This window comes from Zosterops lateralis (genome assembly GCF_965231275.1).
Source record: "Zosterops lateralis genome assembly, chromosome: 1".
Lineage (NCBI taxonomy): Eukaryota > Metazoa > Chordata > Aves > Passeriformes > Zosteropidae > Zosterops > Zosterops lateralis.
Window position 1 is genome coordinate 143,670,939 of NC_139762.1, and position 25,722 is coordinate 143,696,660.

At 37.8% G+C, this 25,722-nt stretch overlaps 1 protein-coding gene and 1 long non-coding RNA gene across 2 annotated transcripts in view; both read left to right on the top strand.

Annotated features, from left to right (window-relative positions):
* The first annotated feature begins 715 nt into the window (after positions 1 to 715).
* LOC310915537 overlaps positions 716 to 25,722 on the top strand; it is a 373,604-nt gene continuing 348,597 nt past the window's right edge. The window contains exon 1 of the long non-coding RNA XR_014591177.1: positions 716 to 968. This is a non-coding gene — a long non-coding RNA (uncharacterized lncRNA). The remainder of the gene's footprint in view (positions 969 to 25,722) is intronic.
* Positions 1,104 to 4,087, top strand: LOC310915629 (uncharacterized protein; the record flags this gene model as incomplete). Its single annotated transcript, XM_083872677.1, has 2 exons — positions 1,104 to 2,457; positions 3,363 to 4,087. The coding sequence occupies 2 exons, from the start codon at positions 1,104 to 1,106 to the stop codon at positions 3,995 to 3,997; spliced, it is 1,989 nt and encodes a 662-aa protein (XP_083728803.1). The 3' UTR covers positions 3,998 to 4,087.

A 25,722-nucleotide genomic window follows, 5' to 3' on the forward strand; every position in this document is an offset into this window, starting at 1 on the left:
TGAAAGTTATTTGCAGACATTGTGAAAAAAATGCAGTAGCAAAATATGTAAATATGAAAATTCTCATAATTTTCTTAAAGGTCTCAGCAATGTCAGGACTTAGACCATCCTGTTAAATAGCAAGAGAGAAAGCTTTTTCATTTAAAATTTTGATTATTTTGGACACACTTACACTTTTGCCCTCCAGAATGTTTTATGTCAAATGAATTCTATAATTAATTAGATGTTTTGTGGAAAATGCTTCCTTTTGTGCCAGTGTTCTTCCTGATTTCACTGGCTGCCTGATAATCCTTGAATTATGAAAAAATGGGTCATCACTGCCTATTTTTTCTTGAATTTACAGACCTATGTTATATCTTCTGTTTCTTATGTTTGCCAAAGTAAAAAGTCTTAACCTACATGTGGGTTTAACTCCACACTCTGAGGGTCCAGCCTTGCGGAAAAGTGGCTATTATAATTAGTGAGACTGCTCCTTGAAGATGTTTTGTAAATCAAAGGGTTTAATAAAGTAAAAATAACAAGGTAACAAAACACTGTTGTAGTTAGCAAAATTGCACGGAAGATCACGTGATGTACGAGGAGAATAGGGTCCTCCTCCTTTCCATGCTGCTGCCCTGTAACCTTGCTGTCTATCCCCTTCTGAGAGTCATGTGGGCGCACCGAGGTCACTTAAGCAGGTGCCCGTGGGAAATAAATCGCATTCCACCATTCATCATATTGGTGTCACGCGTGGTTTGTCCGGCCAGTTTGTAAGTTCGCCGTGGCCTCCGATTTACCAGGTCGCCAGCCTCACACCAGAGGCAACAAGTGGTGCCGAAACCTGGGAACGCGCCCCCCCCAACACGCGGGGTGTGTGTGCTCCGGGCAATGGGTGACACGCTGATAACGGGAGGCGACCAGGGCTCTACGACCGACCCTGGTGGAGGAGGACGCTCCTCAGTACCACCGGCATGAAGATGCTGAGCAAGGTAATTTCAGAGATTTATGTACAGTGGGGAATTAATATTCTGTATTCAGAATGCTGGGTGAGGTGTACTAATGTGCTAGTGAGAGACGTTATAGTCTCTGCCACCAGCAAAAATCTTAAAAGCTGGGGCAAAGTGATGAAAGCGCTGCAGAGAGCGCTGGAGGAGCAAGAGACGTGGGCTGCGGCTCAAAAATGCCTGAGGTTAACTCCCAGGCTGGGCATCGGAGCAGCCACACAGACTGTGTTTGAAAATGATCGGGCTGAGAAAGAACAAGGCCTTGAAACTGATAACCTTTCACGGTCCGTGCTCGGGAATCCTGGCACGGAGAGCGAGCGGGTGCTTGAAACTAACATGCAATCGCGATCCTCATCCCCGGTCCTAAAGTCCCTTTCTGCGGTCGGGTTTAACCCATCGGAGAACCCCCCGAGCCCAAGGGAAAGTGTTGTGAGTGCAGATTTAAGGCAAATAGACTCAAGGCCACCTCCATATGCACCACAACATGGTGTCGAGGCTGAAGAAGAAGGGCGGAGCTCCGTGAAATTTCGCGCCACAGACACGCGCGGTTGGGACCAAAAAGGGGGAGGTGCGGTCCTCGGAGGGGAGGAGAAGTCGGAGCCCAATTGGAGAACGGGTTCCCCAGCCATTCCTTTTAAGGCAGAGATGCCCCTGGAAAGGAGGCAGAGCAGGAGTGGCACACCTGTCCACCAGAAACCCAGAGGGCGGAGTCAGAGCAAAAAGCACAGGAGACAGGAAGTGTCTGACCAGTCCACTTCCTCTCACTCGGAGGAGGAGGAGGTCGAGCAGGTCTCAAAGCCGGTCCGAGAGGGGTGGTGCAAAGGATGTGAATGCAGGGAACAGGGACGTGAATGCAGGGAACGAGGATGTGAATGCAGGGAACGAGGATGTGAATGCAGGGAACAGGGACGTGAGTGCAGAGAACGAGGACGTGAGTGCAAGGAACAGGCAAGTGAATACAAGGGACAAGAAAGTGAATACAAGGGACAGGGAATTGAATACAAGGGACAGTGTCACACCAGTGGGGAGTCTAGTGATGATTCAGATTCTAGTACAGACACAGAGGACACACCAGCAATTTTCTTTAAGCACACAGGCTTGCCCATGAGGCATGCACATAGAAAAAAGACTAAGTCCATGCGCCTGACAGACTGGGGAAAGATACAAACAGCACTTGCAGACCTGCCAGAGGCTGCAGCACGAATATTTCCAGTGAAAAGACTAGATAACAATTTGCCTTCGAGTGTCTTTCCACAGGTTGTCCACTACAGGTTGCCAGTCAAACTTCCGGCTTTGTTCTTGTGTATCAGTTTTGCGCTGCCATCAGTTCACCTAGGCGCAGGTAATCATCCCTACCAGCCAAGCATTTGGACCTTTAGGAACTTTATCACCAGCGATGTGATAGGTCAGTCCGAAACCAACTCACCCGCGTGGACGGTGCGTCTGACAAACATCTTTACGAGAGACCGATCCGGTAAGGCAAGAGTTATTGAAGAAGGGACATACTGGTGTCCAAGCCACAACCCCGGAAAGAGTTATTGCACTAAATCAGGTTACTGGTTTTGTAGGTATTGGGGTTGTGAAACCATAGTAACAGGTAACCGGTGGAAACCTCCAAAGGAGGATGAGTTCCTAAAAGTAACGAATTGGCCACATGGCTGTATATCAAAAAGTACATACCAAGGTAAACCCCCAGGAAATTGCTCTCACCTCACAGTCACAGTACTGCGACCCCAAGACCCAACATGGGCGATAGGCAGATTGTGGTCAGTGTACAGGCGTGAAGACGACTCAATACGCCTGGCCCCTGACCGTGGCACAGTTATACAGATCATCAGAACTCATCCACACACACGATACATTGCAGTAGGGCCCAACGAGCTGATAACCTCACAAAAAGAGAAAACGCTCGTTGCAATGGCAGAGCCCGATTCAGTACCAGCCAGTCCCAGACCCGAAGTAGCCTTGCAGGGTCTGTTTGATCGAATGCTATACGCTGCGTTTGCGTCACTAAAATACTCACAACCTAACCTGACCAAGTCATGCTGGTTGTGCTATGACGCCAAACCACCCTTTTACGAAGGAATAGGTGTCAGCACAATGTTTGAATATTCTAAAAGAGCCAATCCCAAACAATGTAAGTGGGACACTTCCCGCAAGGGAATTACTCTGGGAATGATCTCAAGGTACGGACTGTGCATTGGCAGCAGATCCCTAGCCACTCAAAACAAACAGCACTGTAACACCTCGATCACCCTAGACCAACAGTCAGGGGCCATTCCAGCACCAGGGAGTGTGTGGGCTTGTCATATACCACAGGTATCACCCCATGTGTCTCCATCAGGCAGTTTGATGCAACTAACGATTTCTGTGTTCAAGTCGCTGTCATCCCTAGGATCCTGTACCACACAGATGACGAGGTAATGCTCCACTTCGAAGCACGCTATCGCGAAAAGAGAGAACTGGTAACAGCTGTCAGTTTGGCAGTACTTCTAACTCTAGGTGGAACAGGAGCAGCTACAGGCATCTCTTCGCTGGTCACACAGAAACAGAATTTGTTGCAGCTCCAGCGAGCAATTGATGAGGATCTTCTTGAGATTCACAAAAACATTTTAAAACTGGAAGAATCTCTGTTCTCCTTGTCGGAGATGGTGCTGCAGAACCGACGAGGTTTGGACCTGTTGCTGATGCAACAGGGAGGACTTTGCGCTGCATTGAACGAGGAATGCTGCACATATGTTAACCATTCAGGTCCGATCAGGCAATCCATGGCAGAACTTAAAGAAAGACTTATACGCCGTGGCCAAGAGTTCCAGCAGCAAAACTGGTTCGATTCACTGTTCAGCCAACATCCTTGGATTGCCCCCGTTGTCTCCACCTTGATCAGACCAGTGGTTACCATATTGCTTGCCCTCGTGTTCGGCCCTTGTTTGCTTAACAAAATAACCCAATTTCTTAAAGCTCGCTTAAGCAGAATTGACATTATGCTTTTAGAGCAAAGACAGCTAGCTTGAAAAGACAGCAACGTCAGCATTTATTGGCTACAAGTTTAACTTGCTCGCACATTCTACTAACAAGTTGTTTCAGTTCTTTGTTGTTGTTATGTTTATGCAGTTTGTATAAGTTGAATGTTTTATTAGTCATAGAGGGGGGGAAATGTAGTTAGCAAAATCGCACGGAAGATCACGTGATGTACAAGGAGAATAGGGTCCTCCTCCTTTCCATGCTGCTGCCCCATAACCCTGCTGTCTATCCCTTTCCGAGAGTCACGTGGGCGCACCGAGGTTACTTAAGCAGGTGCCCGTGGGAAATAAATCGCATTCCACCGTTCATCATATTGGTGTCACGCGTGGTTTGTCTGGCCAGTTTGTAAGTTCGCCGTGGCCTCCGATTTACCAGGTCGCCAGCCTCACATCAGAGGCAACACACTGTAGAAAACAAATAAACTGTGCACAGGTGGCAGAGAAAACCTCAGACACCTTGCTAAGACATCTCGAAAAGCCTTTACTTTCTTTTTGTGCTCTTTCTTAAATACTAAATGTTTTAGGAGGGATAACCTGGCTAATAGTGAATAGAGAGGGATACAGGATTTGAAGAACAGTGACAAGATCCAATAGGTGTTTCTTGGCCTTGAGCCCATCCTTGTCAGAAAGATATGGAAGACTCTAGGAAAAATTCCTAATATGTCTGAGGTAAACTGAACCTCTTTCCCTATTTGGAAGCACCTGCTGGGGGTGTAGGGATGGGATTACTACCCCTACTAACCCGTATTCACATGAAAAATATTGTGTATTTTCTGTCCTTTTCTGTATATTCTTTAATTCTAAAGACAGTAGGATAGTTTTTCATTTTTTAGGTCACATTTAACATTTCTGTGTATTAAACTGGCATTTTTGAAAACTAAGTGTTATGTTTCCAGTATTTCTTTTCTGAATGTCAATATTCTAAATCGAGCCCTTTTCTGTAGGTATAGAAGTTTCATTTTGTGAAAAATGTTACTTTTTTTGTTTGTTGCTTTTCTGTTTATTCTCCTAATCACTCAGTATTGTGATTTTTTTTCTTCAGCTTTTTACAGAGAGCACTGACATTCAGATCACCTGTAAGCTTTTTGTGGTTCAGTATTTATTGTATTTTACAGGTTAAGCACAGACAAACATATCATCATACAATCCAAAATAAAAGAAAAAATATTGAAAAATTAGTTTTTCTGTTGGCTTTAAAGAACAGGTCTATAATAGCTAAAGACTGCCTTTCATCTTAGCTTCTTCAGTGATTTCTGACATGAAAACTTCTCCTCAAAACCCTAGAACATTTGCAAAGGGAAGTTGAAATATCTTCTTCAAAAATCATATATAATCCACTCCTTTGCAGCTTTTGTTACTGCTGGCAAATTTGTCTTCTCAAACATATGGCTTTCAATGGAAACACTGCTGAAAAACTGTGAAGATATAGAAATCATTACAGAACCAGATGTTTTCTGGCTTTATGATATATTCTAACATTCTTGGTTGCAAACTAAACAAGCGGTGCACAGGATTCCAATGCTTTAAGAGAAAAATTAGGAGAGAATGCATAAGGGAGAATCTTTATTACTCGATTGGAAAAGATTTAGGGAAAATAGCTGGATACAAATCTGTAAATTTCAATTATGACCTGCCCTAAAAGCTATATTATTTCACTTTGAATTAGTTGAAAGTATTTATACATCTTCATAGAATCTTAGAATGGTTTGGATTGGAAGGGACTTTAATGATAATCCGGTGTCAACTGTCATAGTCAAGGAACCTTCCACTAGACCAGGCTGCCTCTTCCCTTGAAATGTAACCAAGACTCCTGTCCTAGTCCAACCTTTTGGACAAACACAAGTCTGGAAGTAAGACATACATTTCTCATACCTGGGCATAGAGAAATTTACAAGATAATGATGTATCATTTTTCAATTTATTTCTTTTCATTCAATGTATGATGAATGTTTAAGAATAATAATATTTTATTTATAAAATATTTTTAATTTAATACAATTTTTTACTTCTTTCTCTTAATAAAACTGTCCACTTAAAATCACTTAAAAGTGATTTGTATGATGACTGAGGCCAGTATTTATCCTGAGAGCCCATAATACATTTACAGATAGATAAAACTAATGCAGACTTACTGCTACTAGAGGCACTTTATTTTTCCAAGAAGAAATCAGTGTTCCTAATGTTAAGTCATAGTAGAAAAATTGCCTGAACTGCAACTGCTTTAAGAATGTGAGATGAATGTGCAGATATATGTGTATGTGGATGCATATCTGAAAAACATTCTAGAAAATGTGAAGATAACATGGCTGAAAAAAGTCTATCAAGACAGGCATGTCTTGATTTTGGTTAGGGAAATGTTATCCCTTTCCCATCTGCAAGGCTTTGTGTGCTACAAAAGTCAGGACAAGGCAGCAGAATCAGAAGAAAAAGAAAGGTGGTGGTGTTAAAGAGCTGTGCCCTCTTCTTTCCTCAGATGTGAAACCTCTGTATGTTACTCCAGAAGCTTTCTGCTTAACTGACTTCTCATGTGCTACAGAAATGGTTCACAGACATCACAGGGACTACTCAATGAGACAAGGTGCAAATAAGGTTAACCACTGCAACAGCACTGTCTGAGCAGGATGAACAGCCTGTTTGGTATGGTAAGTATGTAGCAAACAGACATGCAACATCAAAACATGTAAATTCAGATTTTCTGTTTCCCTGGAGCTTTTGGTACTGTATTTTAAAGGAAACAAAACTTAAGGGGTTACCCTCATGTGATCCTGCACTTATAAATATTTATGAATTTCAAATATGGCATGCCCTCCAAAAAGACTTCTTTTCTGATAGTGATCAATATTTGCTATTTCTTTGGTGTTTTTTCTGCCTCTTGTGCACCTTTTCTGCATATATTTACAGGTAGAAATGCTAGAACATTAGTTATGTTATCAAAGTCAATTTTTGAGTCTCATTCTTTGCATTGGAACATCAAATTTTTTTTATCAGTAATTTTTCCTAGATCTTTATCAACATTGATCATATTTTATGAGATGGTATAGGATAATTTCATTCTGAAAATGTGAGACAAAATTTTATATTCCTAAGACTCCATGACCACTGTTTCAATGTTGTTTCTAGCTTTTGATTTTTCAATTTTTTCTGAAATTTTTCAGTACATCAATTTGAAAATAGTATCTTTAGTAAATATCTGAAAGAACCCAACAACATCTTTTATTCCATTATCATTTAATCGCAATTTATTGTTTTTCAGCAGCAGTTATTAGACATGCTGCTGTGTTGGATGTCTTTAGAACCTATTCTTCTAGACAACTTTTTTTTCCTTAATGATTTATAGTTTAAAAGATTTATAGTCTAATTCAGTGTCACAATTTAAGATTACCTTTATTCTGGCCTTATGAATTGCAGAAAAATTTCACTTATTTTGTTAAAATTGGAATGGACCAAAAAAATATGTGGGGAAAGTGACATATCCATTAACAAGAGCTGCACCACATTAGTGCTGCTAAGGTTGTATCCTTTGCTCTAAAGAGAAGTGTTTAGTCTTGTGTTATACACCCATAAATACCTATTCAATCACTTTATTTCGACTGCTGTTTGAGGGTCCTTGCCAGAAAAATTATTAATGAAACCTAATTTTGTTCTCCTAATGGCAATAATAAAGGTCAAGTTTTTAAAATGCAAAATGGTAGCTTTAGAATTTTTAGAAAAAAATTGTAATTTAAAAAGAAGATTATTGTTGCAAAAAAAATGAAATAGCAAACCTGAAAGAACAAAACTTTTTGCTTTAGTGTATTCATTTACAGTACTCTAAAACAGCTGTGAAGTTACAGCTGATTCCTGAACACAGAAGGAAAAAAAAATTGCGACTAGTTTGTTAATCACCGAATGATTCGGGTTTGAAGGTACCTCTGCAGATTTCCAGAGAGAACTTTGCTCATTTGTGAAGCAAAATTGTACATAAGAAATAAACACAGATGACTCAATAGTCTTAAATTATTATGCTTGTTATTTCAGGTTTTTAGAGGAGATGGTATTTTGCCAAATCTTGTACCTATTTGGTATATCAAATTTGGTATATACATTAGGTATATATATAAGTATATATATATATAATTTGGTATATATATATTAGTTTCAAATAAACTAATATGGTAGAGAAATACCTCTTTGCATCATGAACTAACTAGTGGACAGGGAGTAAGTAAAAAGACAGAGGATGGGAGCTGTAACTCCATTTCTACTTGCCAAGAGTTGAAACTGCTTCCTTTTCCATTCGGAATTAGATCTCTGAGTCAAGGTACACCACCCACTAGGTATGATGGTCTATTTGAGGATAGAAATATGAAAAGTCAGAATAAGATCTTGAAGGAAAATATTTTGTTTGATTTTAGTTAAGATATTGGACTGTGGTTCATTTTTGTCTTTTACTGAGATATGAAAGGTTTTAAAGTTTGGAAAAATCCAAGAAATGTATTCACATACAGACATATATGTATTTATATTTGCTTATTTCTCCTATTATTTAAATTCTGCAAAGCAAATATATCTGAATTTCAGTTGGATTTTACTGAATTTGAACATGAATTTGAGTGTTAAGAAATGATTGACATATTTTGTAGTTAGACATTATTTCAATTCTCAAACCCTACAATTCATTCAGCTGATAATTTGCTCCTCCACTGTATTTAAGGTTAGGAACTCCATATGCAATTATCATATAGGTAAGTTGTTCTTTTTGTGTTCTAAACTGGCTAGTTACTGAGGAGATTAATTACTTTATTACCAGAAATTCGTGGAAATAAAAGCATCTTGGGCTTCAGAGTGGAGAAAGTGTAAGTCTGACACTTTTTTATTCTGATCAGAGCTTTGACAGATGTTTGATTTATTTTTCCTATGCATTGGATTTATGTATTTGGTACACATGACAAGGTTTTGGTAGCAGGAACACTACAGAACTGACAGAACCTCTGTCAGAAGATGTTCCCCATGTCTGACAGACCCAGTGGCTGCCATCTCCAAGAAGGACCTGCCACTGGTCAAAGCTGAGTTGACCATTGACAGAAGTAGTGCCTCTGTGAAGACATATTTTAAAAAGGGATAAAATGCTGTGCAGCTGCAATGGGAAAGAAAATATGTGAGAGAAACTATTACGCAGACACAGGGTTAGTGAAGTAGGAGGGGGATGTGGTGATGCTGATATTCCTGTGAAGTCTGTGAGAAGGACTGTGGTGACACAGGACTGTGGTGACCCTGCAGCCCGTGGAGGACCTCACACTGTAGCAGGGAGATGTGCCCTAAAGTCAGCTGCAGCCCATGGAGATCCCAAGCTGGAGCAAGTTTTCCGGCAAGATTTGTGACCCAAAAGGGGACCCATGCTGGAGCAGCTTGCTCCTGAAAGACTGCACCCTGTGGAAGGGACTCACTCTGCAGGAATTCATGAAGAACTGCAGCCCATAGGACAGACCAACATTGGAGCAGTTTGTGAAGGACTGTCTTCTGCATGTGAGATCCTGTGCTGGAGGAGAAGAGCATGAGTAATAGACACAATGCATCATGAATTGACCACAAACCACATTTTCCATCCCCTCATCACCCTTGAGAGGTAGAAATTACTCTGAGGTGAAGTTGAGTCTGGGAAGATGGGAGGGTTGGCAGGATTATGATTTTAGATTTATTCTTAATTCTTACCATACTTATCTTTTCAATTGTAAAGAAATTAAATTATTTTTCCTGAGTTGAGTCTGTTCTGCCTGTAAATGTAATTGCTGAGTGAGATCTTCCTGTCCTTATCTGAACCCACAATCTGTGTTTTCTCCACCTGTCCTGCTGAGGAGGATGTGATAGAGTGGTTTGGTGGGCACTTGGGAGCCAGCCAAGGTCAACCCACCACTTTCTAATTAAACATTTTCTTGGTAAATTACATTTTGTTTTATTATTGTAGTAAATGTTAAGTCTATGTTATTCTCTTATTAAAATTACCCTCTACATTTTCAAGACACAAAGTCTGGCCTCTTACGCTTAGGGAAACTGGAAGATGCCTTTTGTATAAAATAGAAAATTAATAGGATTTTTGAAGTGCTTTCTTCAGGGATACATGCTTTCCTCTCTTATTAATATCTAATTAAAATTAATCAATTTTCAGAGAAAAAGGAAAGTATAGCCTTTCACTTTAAAATATGGTAGATATTATCCACTTTGGGTTAACCAGTGGATGATGTGCTATTTTAAATTACTTAGGGGTTTTATTTAGTATTAAGTTAGCTAGAACTATTTGAGATAGCTGTATCTTGAACCTTTGTATCTGGTGTTGGCATTAAGAACCCTTTTTATAATCTTTACATTTACTCAGAAACTAACTAAAGCAAGCCAAAATGAAATAATGAGACCAGAATTGTATCCCTTGGCACATTCCCTTGCTCATTACACAATGTTTGGGTACTTTGAGTAATTGGATTAAGCTATATGAATTCTCTTGCCTTTAATAAAGATGTTGGAAAAACACTTCCTGTTGTCTTCTTAATCCTTTTAGTAATTACCTACAGAATAACACACTCACCGTGATAGGAATGGGAGATTCCTTTGAAAAACAGATAAGTAATTTATTCTCTTGTCCCATTACTTTACATTCAAATATTCAGGATGATATAAAATACAAGAAAAAAGTTTTTACATGTATTCTGAACTCATGTCTGAACAAACAAGATATTTGCTATACACTTTAATTGGAGGAAAACTCAGTCAGTTTATCTGGGAAGTAAAACAATTCCCAGGGCACAGGTCACAATTTTGCCCTCAGATATCATCCTATAGTGAAGAATTAGCTACCAGAGGTCACTCAAGCTTGTTTTCTACTCATTGCTGATACCCTGCAAGCGGCTGTTTTATAGCTAATTAATTGAGCATGCTGTATGGAAGCTTAAAAATATGTGGAATATTTAATAGACCAACAGGTAAAATTAAGAAACATCAGGTCAAATAAAGGTCTTGTGAGAGTGAAAAAGGGCCTCTAAGTACTACACACAGAGTGAAGTCTATAAAGATGGTTTTTAAAAAATTGCAAGTTTACTACATTTGTTTCCGTATGCTTTTAGGGATCACTTTCCATATTTTTATATGCTACTGTGCTAGGTTGGCCTTCACTGGCTGCCAGATATCCACTCAGTGACTCTCTTACTCCCTTTCTGCAGTAGGACAAAAGAGGAAAATAATATGAAAAAAAGCCAGTAATTGAGATAAAGATGCTGAGATCAATTAATGCTTCTACCATTGAGGGGAAAAGAGTCTAGACCTCACAGAAATTAATTTAATTTATTGACAATTAGATTTGGAAGGTGAAGGCACCTTGCCCTAGACTTTTTTTTCCCAAGGCTTATCTTCACCCTTTCATTTCTTACTCTCTGCCACCTCATCCTCCCTGAGGGGTGGAGGGTGGAGGGAGAATAGGCATTGCATTCAGTTCGTAACAATTCATCTTTCCTTTCTCAGACAGTTATCCTGTTCCAGTATGGATTCTCTTCTTCAGGATAAACCTGATGCAACATGGGGCCTTCATCAGCCATGGTCCTTCAGTAATATCTGCTCCAGCATGGATTCTTCATGGAAGTTATTTTTTCAGGAAAGATCCACCTGTTTCACTGGCTACAACTGCCCCAGTGTGGTCCTCACCATGGACTGCAGGGGACCCACTGTACTTGTGCCTGGAGCACCTCCACCCCCTCCTTCATGTATGACTGTAGTGTGCACAGGATCATTTCTTGTGTTTGTTGTTTTCCTCCCCTAGTCCTCTCTGCTCTCTGGAATTTTGGCTTTTAAAAATACCTTACCACAGAGTCACCACCAGCTTGGCTGAAGGGCTCAGCTGTGTTTATCATGGCTCCCCTCTGTAGGCAGGTGGGACAAGGACAAGCCCCCGCCCTTGGCTAACACAGGAGTACTGCCTCAAACTCTCTTCTAGTTATATTTAAAATAACCTTCCCTTTCTTTCCACAGTGATTGCACGTAACCTCATATCTAATAATGAATTTCAAACAAATGATCAAATAATTGTTCACTAGGAATCTAAATTTTGTCTAGTGAATCTATATTAAGAAATGTTTATCCACAGCTGAACACTGGTCATCTGAGACATGAAATAGTTTGGGTTTGTGTTGGGGTGTTGTTTTCCCAGTTACTCAAAATACCTATTCATCTCCATCTATTATCTGCACCAAGCTTTCACTATACACATCTCACAAGAAAATATTTGTGTTCGAGTGCTGCCCCTGACACCTGAGTTTCAATAGACAGAGACAAAAAGAGGTACAAAATTAAAACAAACAACAAACCATAAGATAAAAAAAGAATTAAAAAAATCCTGCCATGAACAAACTAAGTTATTTTTCTTCATTACTCTTGTAAAAGTCTGAACACTTATTGGATAACAGTTATGCCATGATACTCTGACTAATACCTTTCTGACAGATTGTCACTCTCAGTTTATTTTTGTATTGGTACTAGTATGCAAGACAAGATTCTTCATCCTTTATTGAATTTATTCTTCCTGCATAAAATTTCAACTAGATTAATTTAATGTCTGCCCATGATAACACTGTAATGACACTGTTTTTCCAGATTGCTGCATTTAGATAATGGTGTAAACTAGAAGATTGCTATCTCTTTTACTGAAGTCAGTCCCAAAATTCTCACTCATGGTTAATTTATACTTTTCTCTCCAAGGAATTTGCTCTTATGAATAAGATCTATGATAGCTGAAGATGTAACTCAATTCTTGTGGGAGAAAAGATTCACATATTTTTCCAGTTAAGTTGAATCAGGCTTTTACTATTATTATAAGCATATATGGTCTTTATTGATATTGCAAAGACAACCTCCTTAAAAGTTGTCTGCCCACACCCCAAATTTATTCTTTAGTCATTTGGTCTATACGTATCTAGTAGAGCATCAAAATCTACTGAAAGGGAAAAATGATAAGAAGAATTTCAAAAATAATGAACATTATGCTTCATGTCTTTCTGAATTATATGTTTGGAGGGGATACAGCCAGGACAGATGACACCAAATGATCCTAGGGAGATCCTAGACCATCTGCTGTCACACTTAAGATATAAACATAAAACTAGGGGTAGAAGAAGGAAGGGTGAGGATATTTACAACTATTTCTCCTCCTAGAGAAGAGGAGGTTTGAGAGTGACCTTATTGCTCTCTACACCTACCAGGTGGAGGTCAGCCTCTCCTCCCAGGAAACAAGCAATAGGACAATAGGACACAATCTTAAGCTGCACCAGGGGAGGTTTAAGTTGGACATTAGGAAGAATTTTTCATAGAAAGAGTAATTATATATTGAAATGGACTGCCCAGGGACATGGTGGAGACACTATACCTGGAGATGTTTAAGGAAAGACCGGACTTGGTATGAAGTGACATGGTCTAGTGAATAGAGTGGTGTTGGGTTGTAGGTTGGAATTCATTCTGTGTTTCTGTGATTCTCAAGTAATCCTGCTTTCCTGGGGATGTCTGGACCCCTACTTGCCCACGGGAAGGGGTGAATCAGCTCCTTTGCTTGCACACAGAGCTTTTGTTATACTGGTTAAACTATCTTTATCTCTACCCACAGGTTCTTAAACTATTACCCCTCTGACTGTCTCTTGCATCCTACTCATGTTTCCAGGTTTTTTACAATAAATCCCTTATCTTTGCCAGTTCTGTCAGGCAACTAATTTACATGGTCGCTCCAGATTGAATTGCAGAGTTTTAAACATGAACTTTGTCCTCCATCTAAAGAGATTTATTATTCTCATCAAGGACACCATTTGTGAGCAAGAAAAGTTAAGCTGTGCTTTGAAACAAAAGATAAATATTTATTCTAACCATTTATTTCCTTGATATCCAGTCGTAAGGCACAGCATACTTTATGATATATCTTTAAACATGTTTGTTCCTTTCTAAAGATATATTTGTCTACTGATTCTTCTATCTATAAAGTCAGTTTCAATGTATAGATAGGAGGATTGAATTACATTAGATTGTAAAATACAGTGGTTTTACTCCTGGAATGAAAAAATACAATAGTATCTCATTAATAGGAAGAACTGAATAGATTTTTTTTCTCTTTAGTAAGAAGAAGTGAATAGTGATATTATTTCCTACAAATAATGCAATGCATCATCTTTTCCACTGATTGCTATTTTTTCTTTTAAACTACATTTCTCTCAATCACAAGATATTAAGACATAACTGTTAATCAACCTGCAGAAGGTTACACACCTTAGATTTTGTTTATAGCAACCTACATACAACATTTACAGACAGACTAGAAAGTGAAAGAACTAAAAAATATCAATATAATTCAGTTGTGAGTTTATTTTTAAAACCGTAAGTTGTTCTTTGAAAGTTCAAATATATGGTTAAGGTCTGTACCAGAATTCTGAGGATTTGCTCCTCTGTTGCTCATGTTTTCAAAGTTTGTCTTTTTCCTGTACCTTTATAACACATGAACATATTTAATTTAAATCTCACAAATAAAGTTTTTTTGATGCCTGGCCAAATCCATTTTACTGGAAACATATTATTTTCTTAATAATATGTATGATTTAAATTATTAAAAAGACAAATTAACTAATAGCTTATATACACAATAATTGCACAGTCTCTGTACATATCATATTTCATGCATGAAAAGAGTAACTTGCAAGGCAGCTATCTAGGGCTTTGAGCTGTGCTTCAGCTGAGGAGGAGAATCCACTAACAGGTTAGCACTCTCCTGGTTTAATTCCAGCTGGCAAGTAAGCACCACACAGCCACTTGCTCAACCCACACTCAGAGGAATGGGAGAACTGAGAGCTCAAGAGTGAGAAATCCTATGGGTTAAGACAAGCAATTTTAAATAATTAAAATGTAATAATAACAACAACAAAAAAACCAATAATATTGTCATGAAAAGTAAAATAGCAAAGAAAGAAAAATGTAATCAAAGAAAGACTACCTGAAAGGAGGTCATAGCAAATTGGGGGTTGGCCTCTTCTCTCAGGCAGCTAGAAATAGGGGACGAGAAAATGGCCTGAAGGTACATCAGGGAGGTTGCTATGGAATATTCCTTTGTTCAGTTTGGGTCAACTGTAGTGACTGTGTCCTCTCCAAACATCTCATACACCCCCAACCCACTCACTATAGGATGGGGTGAGAAACAGAAAAAGGTCTTGATGGTGCACTGCTCAGCAATAATGAAAACATCTCTGAGTTACCAACATTGTCTCCAGCACAACCCAGAACCTAGCCTAATATTCTAACATGAGGAAATTTAACTCTATCCCAGACAAAACCAGCGCAAGTACTCATCAAAAATCTTTTATGTTGGTATGTATACATGCTGACTGTGATCAGAAGACTTCTTTGTCTTGTTCCTGATCACTTGATTTTATTTGATCCATTACTATAAAGGTTTTCATATAATCTTTTCTGGGTTTTCATTTCTGCAGTCTATCTTTCTTGAAGATCTGACTGAAAACATATATAGTGCCTCTGCTACAGCTCAACAGTGTTCAAGGGCAGAATCTCTGCTATTCTTATCTCATTGCAATCCTCCACTGTTTAGATAGACAAAAATTGTATAAAGTCATTTCAGTGCAGGACCACACAGAGCAACCACATTTGTTCATCATAAATACACAAGACATAAGTAAAGTCTTACTGGGTAAAGGTCCATCTAGCAGAGTATTTGCATTTGATAGCAGCCAAAAGTGCATATCTAGACAAGGATTTAAAAATAGAGCAAGCACATATGAAAATTCTCTGAAAACTCCCCAGGCTTTTGATCTGTTTCAGTTGAGGCTTTATTGTCTGAGACTCAATTTCTATGTGTTTAGTAACCCTCAAAAAGTTGCTTAGCTTCTCCTTCTTTTAAAGCCAGTTCTATTAGCACTGAGGTCCACAGCTCAGTCACCTGACATCTCACCTCCTTTTTGTGGGTGCACCTTTTGATTATCTTTCATGCGTCTTTTATCCACTGCTGATACTGGAAAAGAGAAAAAAATCATTGTCCACCCAATCTCCCCAGGACATATGTTTTTGGCAGACCTCTCACACAGTCCTTCTCATTTATCCTTTTTTTTAAATACAGTGAGGTTTACTTTCCGAAGTCCAAAACAGAAGTCAATACACGCTTGCTGCCTTTGACTGACAACCTTCCCTTTACAACAGATCACTTATGACATGCGACTACAAGACAGAATTAACATAGAAAAATTGATGTTTTCTTCAATATTGGCAAAGGAAAGAAAATTTACTAGTTTTTAAAAATTGCAATTATATACCAAAATGATGTTTCCAAAGATAACTATCTTAACTCCAATAATTCACTCATAATAACAATGGCAAGCTTGGATCCAGGACTTGCTATCTTAGTTAAGATTGGATTTCTTCCTCCATGTACTTCACTTGAAATTCATCCCCCCTAAGTTTTGCATATTTGCATATTTGCATATTGTTTGCTTTGTGTGAGAAAATTTTGCATTTCTTTATGGTCAGTCCAATCTTTATTGCCTTGATAGATAAGGCTGTAAAACCTATTCCAATGACATTCTTTTCAAAAGAAAATTACCAGTCTGGAGGTCTGTCCTGTATTCTGTGTCCATGTGCTGAATTTATTTTCATTTGGTTTTATTGAAGAAGATCTTGTAAAAAGCTGAAGCTGATTTTAATGATGCCGATACAATATCTGAAAGTCCAAGTAAAATAGTTACATATTTTAAAAATACCACAGCATATGGAATACAATAATGTGCAAAAGCCTGTAGAATTAAACCCACTGATATATCCTGACTCACTATTTTACCTTATAATATTATTGACCTCGTCTTTAAATCTTTGTTACAAACTATTTTCTAAGTTATTTATGTCTTTTTTTGTTCTTCTTTTTCCAAGCTATTGAGGAACATTTTCCTTGATATTTTCTTGATTAAAGATCCTTGCAAAGCATTCAGAATGGTGACCTAATGAAATTTATTTTATCATTGGTAATTCAGAGTAATTTTACACATTTGTCATAGAATCACAGAATTATAGGATCTTTAAGTTTGGAAAAGACCTCTAAGAGCATAAAATCCAACATCAACCTAGCACCAATAAGCCATGTCCTCATGTGTCATATCTGTCACATTATTTGAACAGTTCCAGGGATAATGACTCCACCACTTTCCTGTTGCAATACTTTACAACCCTGTTTATGAAGAAATATTTATTTTTATTTAATTTCAGGTGGGTTAAGCAGGACCTGTGTTTCGTAAATACAAGCTGGCTTTACCTGATCCTCTGGTTTTCTGCATGTGCCATGTGATGGCATTCAAGATGACCAGCTCCATGACCTTCCCAACAGTGAGGTCAGGCTGATAGGCCTGTAGTTTCCTGGGTTCTCCTTAGAACACTTCTGTAGATGGATCTTATGTTGGGGATGAGATCAAATGTAAAGAAAATTTTAAATGTAAAAAATAAAGCTGTCGGTGATGGGAAAAAAGATGCAGTGATGTAGCAATATAGTTTTGAGCTATCTAGGTTTTGTTTTTTCTCTCCCTTTTTCCCATGTGAGCTCCCTTCTATTTTAATTTCATTACAGATAAACCACTGCCTTCTGATTGGTCCCTGGGGCCTGTGCTGATTTTGTAATGCACAAAGTGTCTCAAGCATTCCATGCATGTGATTGTTTTCAAATTCAGTAAGTCACACACATATGTGATGTATTTTCTACCAAAATAGTTTTCCCACAGCACCTTCAATCACAGGCACAGATTAGCAGAGCCTCTTGAGTCAATATTCTCTTTTTCTAATCTTAGTTAAGATGCCAGGTGTTTGGCACTATTCCCACAACCTTATATTTGCTAACCCCAGTCAACTGGTACCTCTCCAGGGAAACCAGGACTGCTGGTAAACAAGTTGGGCAGAAGAATTCCTATTGGTGCTAGAATGGACCAGCCTCAAACTTCTATCTTTGGGGTTTTTGTTTACTTGGAGAGTAAGGGTAGACACTGTCTGCTTCTTCACTTACTTATGTATAGAGTTGTCCTTACATTCAGCAGAGTTAGAACAATTATGTAGGGAATTGTCAAGGAAAAGAGACCTTCACTCTATCTGTTTGATATTCGCATCATATAGGAATCAGCCTGTGCTAAATTTCAACCTACATGTCTTTTTTATCTTCTTCAATATGTTTCTTATTTTATTGTGTGACCAGTAGCAGTATCAGAAGGGAAGATATTTTCATAAACTAAGGTCGTGTCAGAGGCTAAAAAAATATTAATACTTACCATCAATTATTTATAGCTGATCAATAAATTATACAATAGCTACTCATTCTTTCAGTAAAATAGCTCCTATTTTCTCTGTATAAATTACTATACTGTACTCTTTTCTCAAGGATTTGCATCATTCCAGATTTGTAAGGCACAAGGCAGCTTCATTTATTGCTCTATGTATCTTGACAGAATTCACAAATTATTTTAAAAAATGAAACTTGATTTGGTGTCTATCTTGAAGAACATTAGTTTCCTTAATCTCTGTTCCTCCATTCTGTAAGATGAATATATATAAGGGTGCAATTTTTAAAATTCAACAGCAATGCATATTCTTTTTTACAGCATCTATTTACATCACCTTGAATAACAAGCTGCTCTACAATGTGTTTTTTCGCATCTTTCCTTGTCTCTTGCTCAGTAAAATTCTAAATTACATAAAATTCTAAATACATAAATCCACAAGATTTCAAAATGTTTAACAGAGAGGAAGGAGCCCTTATATTAAATGTGATAGCTCAGGTCACTGCATTCTTGTGTTATTATTAGAAGGTTAACATGTATGGGCATCTCTATCCTACAGACCAACCCACATGTTGTGTGTGAGCCGGTCAAGAATAAACTTTGTACATTTCATCAATTTGCAGCATTGTGGTTTTGATGCTGAAATCACTTACCAAACCATTGGTTTGAAGAAGAGAATGCCTGCAAGTTAGGCTTAAATAATCTTTCTAGATAAGAAAAAGTGCTCAATGCAGGCAGGAATTGAGAGGCAGCAGAGAAGAGATCAGCAATCAGTTCAGTCTTCTACAAGATGAAGTTTCTGTCAAAAGGGTGCAAATACATGCAGGCACCACCACCGTTTGTTATTGTTGGTGTGCCTTCAAAGACACACCATCAAACTGTACCCAAAGAGCTCTATATTTAAAGAAGATTCAAGGCCAAAATTGTAACCAAACACCATAACTTGCTGGTGGGTCAGCAAATGGAGTTCTGACACTAGAAAATGGCAGCAGGTATCAACTTGGGCTGCCAGGACAGAGCTTCCCTGAGCCAGAACTGCTGCCAGCTTGCTCTGACAGCAAACTGGTGGCCACGGGACCGTTGCCTGGCCTGGGCTGAACCTCTGTGATGGACAGAGATAAACAAGGTCAAATAAACCTGGCAGTCACCGTTGGACAGGCAGTCACCCATGATGTCCCCTGGAGCTGGGTGAGTTGGCACCAGAAGCAGGGCTGGGAGCCCTGTAAGAAGGAAGCAAGTCGTGGTAACATGGGGCACTAAAAAAAGCCAAAACCTTAGGAGGAACTATGAACTTTGTACACTTCCCAACAAGATTGCTGGGAAGATCCTGACCACTCCAGCTATTTGCTGTGCTTCTTTTTGTCCACAAGGTAGTTTTGGGACTAAAAAAAAAGTTCCGTTTGAATAATTCTACAACTTTACCTGTGTCGCTTGCCACAAGCTTGGTTTCTTCCACAAAAGTTTTAAGGTCTGACCTGTTTCTAAGTTTCTCAAATCATTTCCTTATTGGAATCTTCAGGTTCCTATCTTGGGGATGGGATGTAGGAAATTTCACTGAGATTATTCTTAAGTGATGTTTACATTCTTCTCTGGAGGTGAGAAAATTGATGAACTTCTAGTTTGACCAGTGTGGTTAGAGATGTGTCAACCTTATTGCCCAATCCGTGGTCATTGTCCAAAATCTATGTAAACTGAAGTAAGAAAATAAACTTCTCTCTCTTTTTGCCCTGACGACTGACTGTGTGTGTGTCCTTCATTGTATGTCTTATAGAGACACCTCTCCTCTTCTCATAACTGACAATGTCCCCTCCAAGACCAACACAGCCATCTTATTCCCCATATCTGCTCATGGCAGGAATAAAATAATTGTGATTTGCCAAAAGGTAACACAAAAAAAGGAAAGGAAAAATGGAAGAGAGCACATCCCTATTCCTACTTCTATAATCCATGAGGAAAGCAAGTAGGAGGCATTACCTTTCCCTATCTAATATAATTATTTTTCTTCATTCATTTAATTCTGCCTTTTCTGTTCTTTTCAAAATTGTGGTCTGGAAAGAGAATATCCTTGGTTTAGTCAGCTGAGAGAATGTTTTCTGCAGGCATTGGTAATATTTGGTGGTGCCAACACTGAGCATTCAGGAACCTAAGCACTACAGTACTCCTCATGTAAATAAGCATAGTGGAGGATACTAAAATTGTGATGATATGGAAATATATAAATCAATATATCTTATAGGAAAAATGTGAACCGATTTTGTAGCAGGGGATGTAGCATTAAAATTTGTAGTTACATTTTAATATTAATTTAAAAATTGGATAATAATGGGTCTTTTTCAGAATATGAGAAATACAACAATCAAGATATATCATTGGCCTGGGATTTTATATCAGCATGTGTGCACAAACAGTGCAGTGATAAACAATTAAGAAAACCACAGTGTTTTCCATAACAATTCATTATATCCAATATTAGTTCTTCCAGATTATTAAACTGATTGTTCTTAATGTATAGATGTTCTGAAACTACTGCATGAAATGAGACTTGTCTTTTTATCCTTTTAAATTATTTTTCCTTTTTTTTTTTTTTTTTAAGGAAAATTGAGTTCTCCGGAAAACTAATACAACATTGATTAGTTCCTCTGGAGACTGAAATCCTGTAATTATCTTCAGACAGGTGACAGAGCTTCTGTGCATTCCCTGTGATAGCAGGAGGCAGCATTGTAACAGCAGGACATCGTGCAGAGCCAGGAAGATAAATCACTGGAAAAGCTGGATGCTCAGCTACAGGCATGGTAACTAAAAGAGCAGGTTAAATATCATTAGTTCATTAGCAAGTGAAGTTTGGATATGTGGGATGCATACGAATACCTGATGTTTCGTAGGCTTCACTTTCTGAGTAATTTTTTATTTTGTTAAACAAGTAAGAAAAAGAAAATTAATGAAGATATGCAAGTAGTTCTACAAACACCTTGGTTTTAATGCACTATACTTTTCTATATTATTTTATGTCTATAGACAATATTAACCTGATTAACGTGGTTTTATCAATGCACAAATACATTACTCTGTACTATGGGTACTAATTTTCTTTAAAGGTTGGTTCCTTTGGTATTTCATTGTTTTATAAGCAAAGAAAATGGAAAAACAAGAAAGTCAGAAAATATTTTAGGAGCTTTGATGACACTATTAAAGTCTAAGAGACTTTATATTTAGAGGTGAAATCTCATGTAGAACTCTTTCTAGTGGAGCTTACTCTTTTTTATATAGTACTCATTTCTGTTTACTACCTTTCACTGAAGTAACTTGTTCTCTGAAGTCAGTAATTATTTAAGACTAGCAGAATTTGCCTAAAACTAAGAACTCTATGTCATTTGTGTTTGATTTTCAGAATAGTAACAAAATTACAATTATAAGGTTTTTTTGAATGTTAGCACTGGGATTTAAAATATCTCATGAAATATCTTTGTGTTTCAATAGGGTTTTTTATATAATCTAACCAATGTTACTTTAATTCAATTTTCCTTTTTTAGTTATCTTACCTTGGGCTGCGGACATTCTTCAACATTTAGATTGGATGTAGCAAAGAGACATTTTCCTGCCCCCAGATTATTTTATAAATCTTCCAGAATAAGTGAGAGACAGGCAGAACTGAGGCCAGGTTTTTAAGGAATATGCATGTCACATTCAGTAATTCTCTATAATATACTAAATTTAAAACCCAGCCAATCAAACCAAGAAAAACCTCCACACTTTTACATTCTGCTAATTTTAACTGTACACAGCCTATACTTTTTCTACAAAAGACAGAGCGGCAAACTTGGGGTTATAAGGTGTGATCTACAAAAATGTAAACATTACAGATGATTGCTTTTTATTTATTTACACTGGCAACAGCTACTACTGCTTCCTAAAGAGCTTTCTATTTTCTGAAATGAATTTGTTTATTGTTCATAAACTCCTTCTATTTTCATCATTGAAACAATATGACTGTTTCATACAGGGGCTTCATAAGACCTCCCAGAGCTATATGACTTATCAGCTATGCCTAATGTTCAAAAAGCCCATAAAAGTTACATTTAAAGAGTGAAACCATTCCAGAGGTCACACAATGATGCAGCCAATTGTCCTTATCATGCAGAATACTACATTGGATTATTTGTTTAGGGTTATTCAATTTAGTCACAGTACTGGTTAATTTTTTTTTTTTCAGAACGTAGAACAAAATAAAATTTAAACACACTTTTTCCTTGAGGGACTTGGAATGTTGATTACATTGTTTGACCTTCTTGACGACTAAATCTGTTTTTATTTCATAAAACTTAAATAGCCTTTAAATCAGGTAAATTCAACTTCTCAAGAAACTAATGCATCTCAAGCAGTTGCTTGAGTGTAACGTTTTAAACACATACATCATCTTTCAGTCTTAAAAGAAAATTATTTGTTGAACACAGAGGTGTTCTCCAAGCAAGAAAGCCAAGTAAGATTCATCAGAAGGGTGAGCAACACTTCCTGTAGATGTCAAATATGTGAATTAAGAATTAACCCTCTCAAATTTCCAGGAGGGTTTTCAGGCAATGCATCAAAGTCCTGGTAGATTGTCAGAAGAAGGGATGATAGCAGCAGACACATCATTCAACATATATTCAGCAATGGAGTGTCTGTCCTTAGAGCTGTTGTTCTTTGTGGTGCTGCTGGTGAGTTTGAGAGAAAATGCTGATGAATCTTTTGCCTGGCTCTAGAAATGCCCTGCAGAAACTTCCTATGTGGGTTTTCAACATACCTTTTCTGGTTTTCACATAAATACCCACGCTTTTTCCAAAAGTATTGATAGGATCATGCACTTATGAGTAGTCCTTTACAATACCTTTTTTCTTCATCAAAGTACTCTAATTTTGCACATGTTTGCAGATGCCAGTCTGCATAAAATTCTATGCGTAAACTGGGGAAAAAAGTAGATGAGAAGAAAATGATACAGTAAGGCCCAGTAATAGAGATACAGTAAGGCCCAGTAATAGATGAGATCAATCAGAATTTTGAAATTATTAACTTTGTAAAACTGTCTCTAAGGTAAACAAATTAAGTGAGGAAGTAGGGGGATGGAAATGTCTAAGCATGGGACAATAATGCAAAAATAAATACAAAGATGACTCTTGTAATTGCTGATCAGACCTGTATGATATCCAAAGCCAGTAGAAGTATTCCACTTATAAAACTAAATTGGCTTAAATACTATTATTAATAGTAGCCATAACAGAAATAGCACAGAAATACACAGTCATAAACACGACCTTTTTAAAATAATGGGGGTAGTGGAAATAATCTTAAATCACTGTGTGCATATTGATTAAAGTATTTCACAGAATAGTTTGGAAAATTTTCCCATACAAAAACCCCCCACATACAAATCTAAGTTACCTGTAAGCACTGGGAATTGCTGTGAAGATAATTTGTTACTCAAATGAGCTTCTCTGAGAACATGAGTCAGGAACAGAGCCAATTTATTTTAACATAAGGAATTCAAATAAATGGCAGCAATTAAGGATTGTGTTGCACCTTTTACTCCCATAGTCCATCTGGGTAGGCAAAGGTGAATCGTTAGGTAAAGCCTGTGCATTGTATTTTGATAAAATCTGTAAAAAGCTTTAGAATTAGAACATCTAGCTTTTGTATTTTATATACACACCTCATCTTTTATATATTTATATCACAGAACCAAAGACTTTTCTTGTTTTTTAATTTCAACTTTCTTCTCTAAGATTTTTACTTTCAATAATCTTTTTTTTTCCTGAAATTTCTTATTTTGGAAGTAACAGTCCCTGAGAGATTGGAATTTCTGTGAAACTCTGTAAGTGTTTAGACAAAATCTTATTACTAAAATGTATTTGTTTTATAAGTATACCTAAAGGTTTCATATTTTTGCACATTATGATCATCATAATAAAACAACTTACTGCTTAGCAAAGTATAAAAAAGTACGAGAAAAAATGTTCTAAATGCACTTAACAGAAATACTTCTTAATGTGTAGACAGAAGAAATGTTGATCTCATGTGACTAATATTTAAAGAAAGAATGAAAACATGATCTTCAAGAGGAAGTTTGAGGCTGGAAATTCCAAGGCAGTGGCAGAGCTGTCTCAGGACATGAGACCTTGCGCTTGGAGAGGGAAAGGGATTTCTTCCTTTTCCCTTTTTTTTCCTAAGAGAGGCCAGAGGAGATGTAGAAGTCAGGAATCCCAGTGCTCATTGATCCTTTTTGACCTAACAATGTTTTCTATTATTAATAGAAATTAATTTTCCAGTGTTTGCAACATAGATTACCTAAGATGCTACAAGTCAGATCTAAGTGGTGTTCTCAAGTTACATTTCACAGCTGCATAGAATCATGGAATATTCTGGGTTAGAAGGGGCCCATCAGGATGATTAAATCCATCTCCCAGCCCTGCAGAGCACCATCCCCAAGAGACACACCATGTGTTTGAGAGCTCTGTCAAACTTGGTGCTGTGATCATTCCCTGGGGAGCTGTTCCAGTGCCCCACCACCCTCTGGCTGAAGAACCTTCTCCTGATGTCCAACCTAAACCTCCCCTGACTCAGCTTCATGCCATTGTCCCAGGTCCTGTCACCGGCCACAAGGGTGAAGACATTTGTGAAACTCTGCTCTCAGTTTGGAAAGGTAAGTTAAGAAGTGAAGGGTTGCATTGCAAATGGAAGGTTTGCCTTTAGTGTTTTTCTCATCTAGGTTGGCAGATATGGTGTTTTTCTTCCTGGAAGTAATCAATGTTCAGTAATGAGTCCAACTTGAGTTTTTCAGATACCTAAAAAAATATTTTCTCTATGGGAGTCTCTTTTCCTCATCCATTAATCAACTATTTTCTCAAAATATGTGGGAAAATTATATCTGTGGCATCAGTACTCTTCCAAGAAGCTGAACTGGATTTGAAATTTCCAAAGATTAAAAAATCAGAAATGAAAACTGAATGCAAAGTTCCTCAGACAACACATACATACAAACACACCCCCTACATGCATAACTGTGGTTTCTGTAAGAATCCTGAATTGAAGGTAATTTTCTGCCAATTAATGCATTGTTTGCATATATACCGAATGCATTAATTAGCAAAAAATCCCTTATTTTATTTAAATATATCAGTTAATTTGGATAAGAAAAAGGAGAAAGCAATATATTCATCATGATGTAGGAAAAAATACATTTATCTCAGCACAAAAGCTCTTCAAATCCTGTAACTGCTGTAGAAACACCTCTTATTTTAAGGTAACAGTAGCTTTCAACCACAGTCCAATATAACCAGTGTATCTGAATACATGTGAGTCTCCAGAGAGCCTAAAATTAAATTTGAGAGCTGAGCATGCCTCGCAGTCCTAGTAGGTGATATTATCAGGATTCCCTGC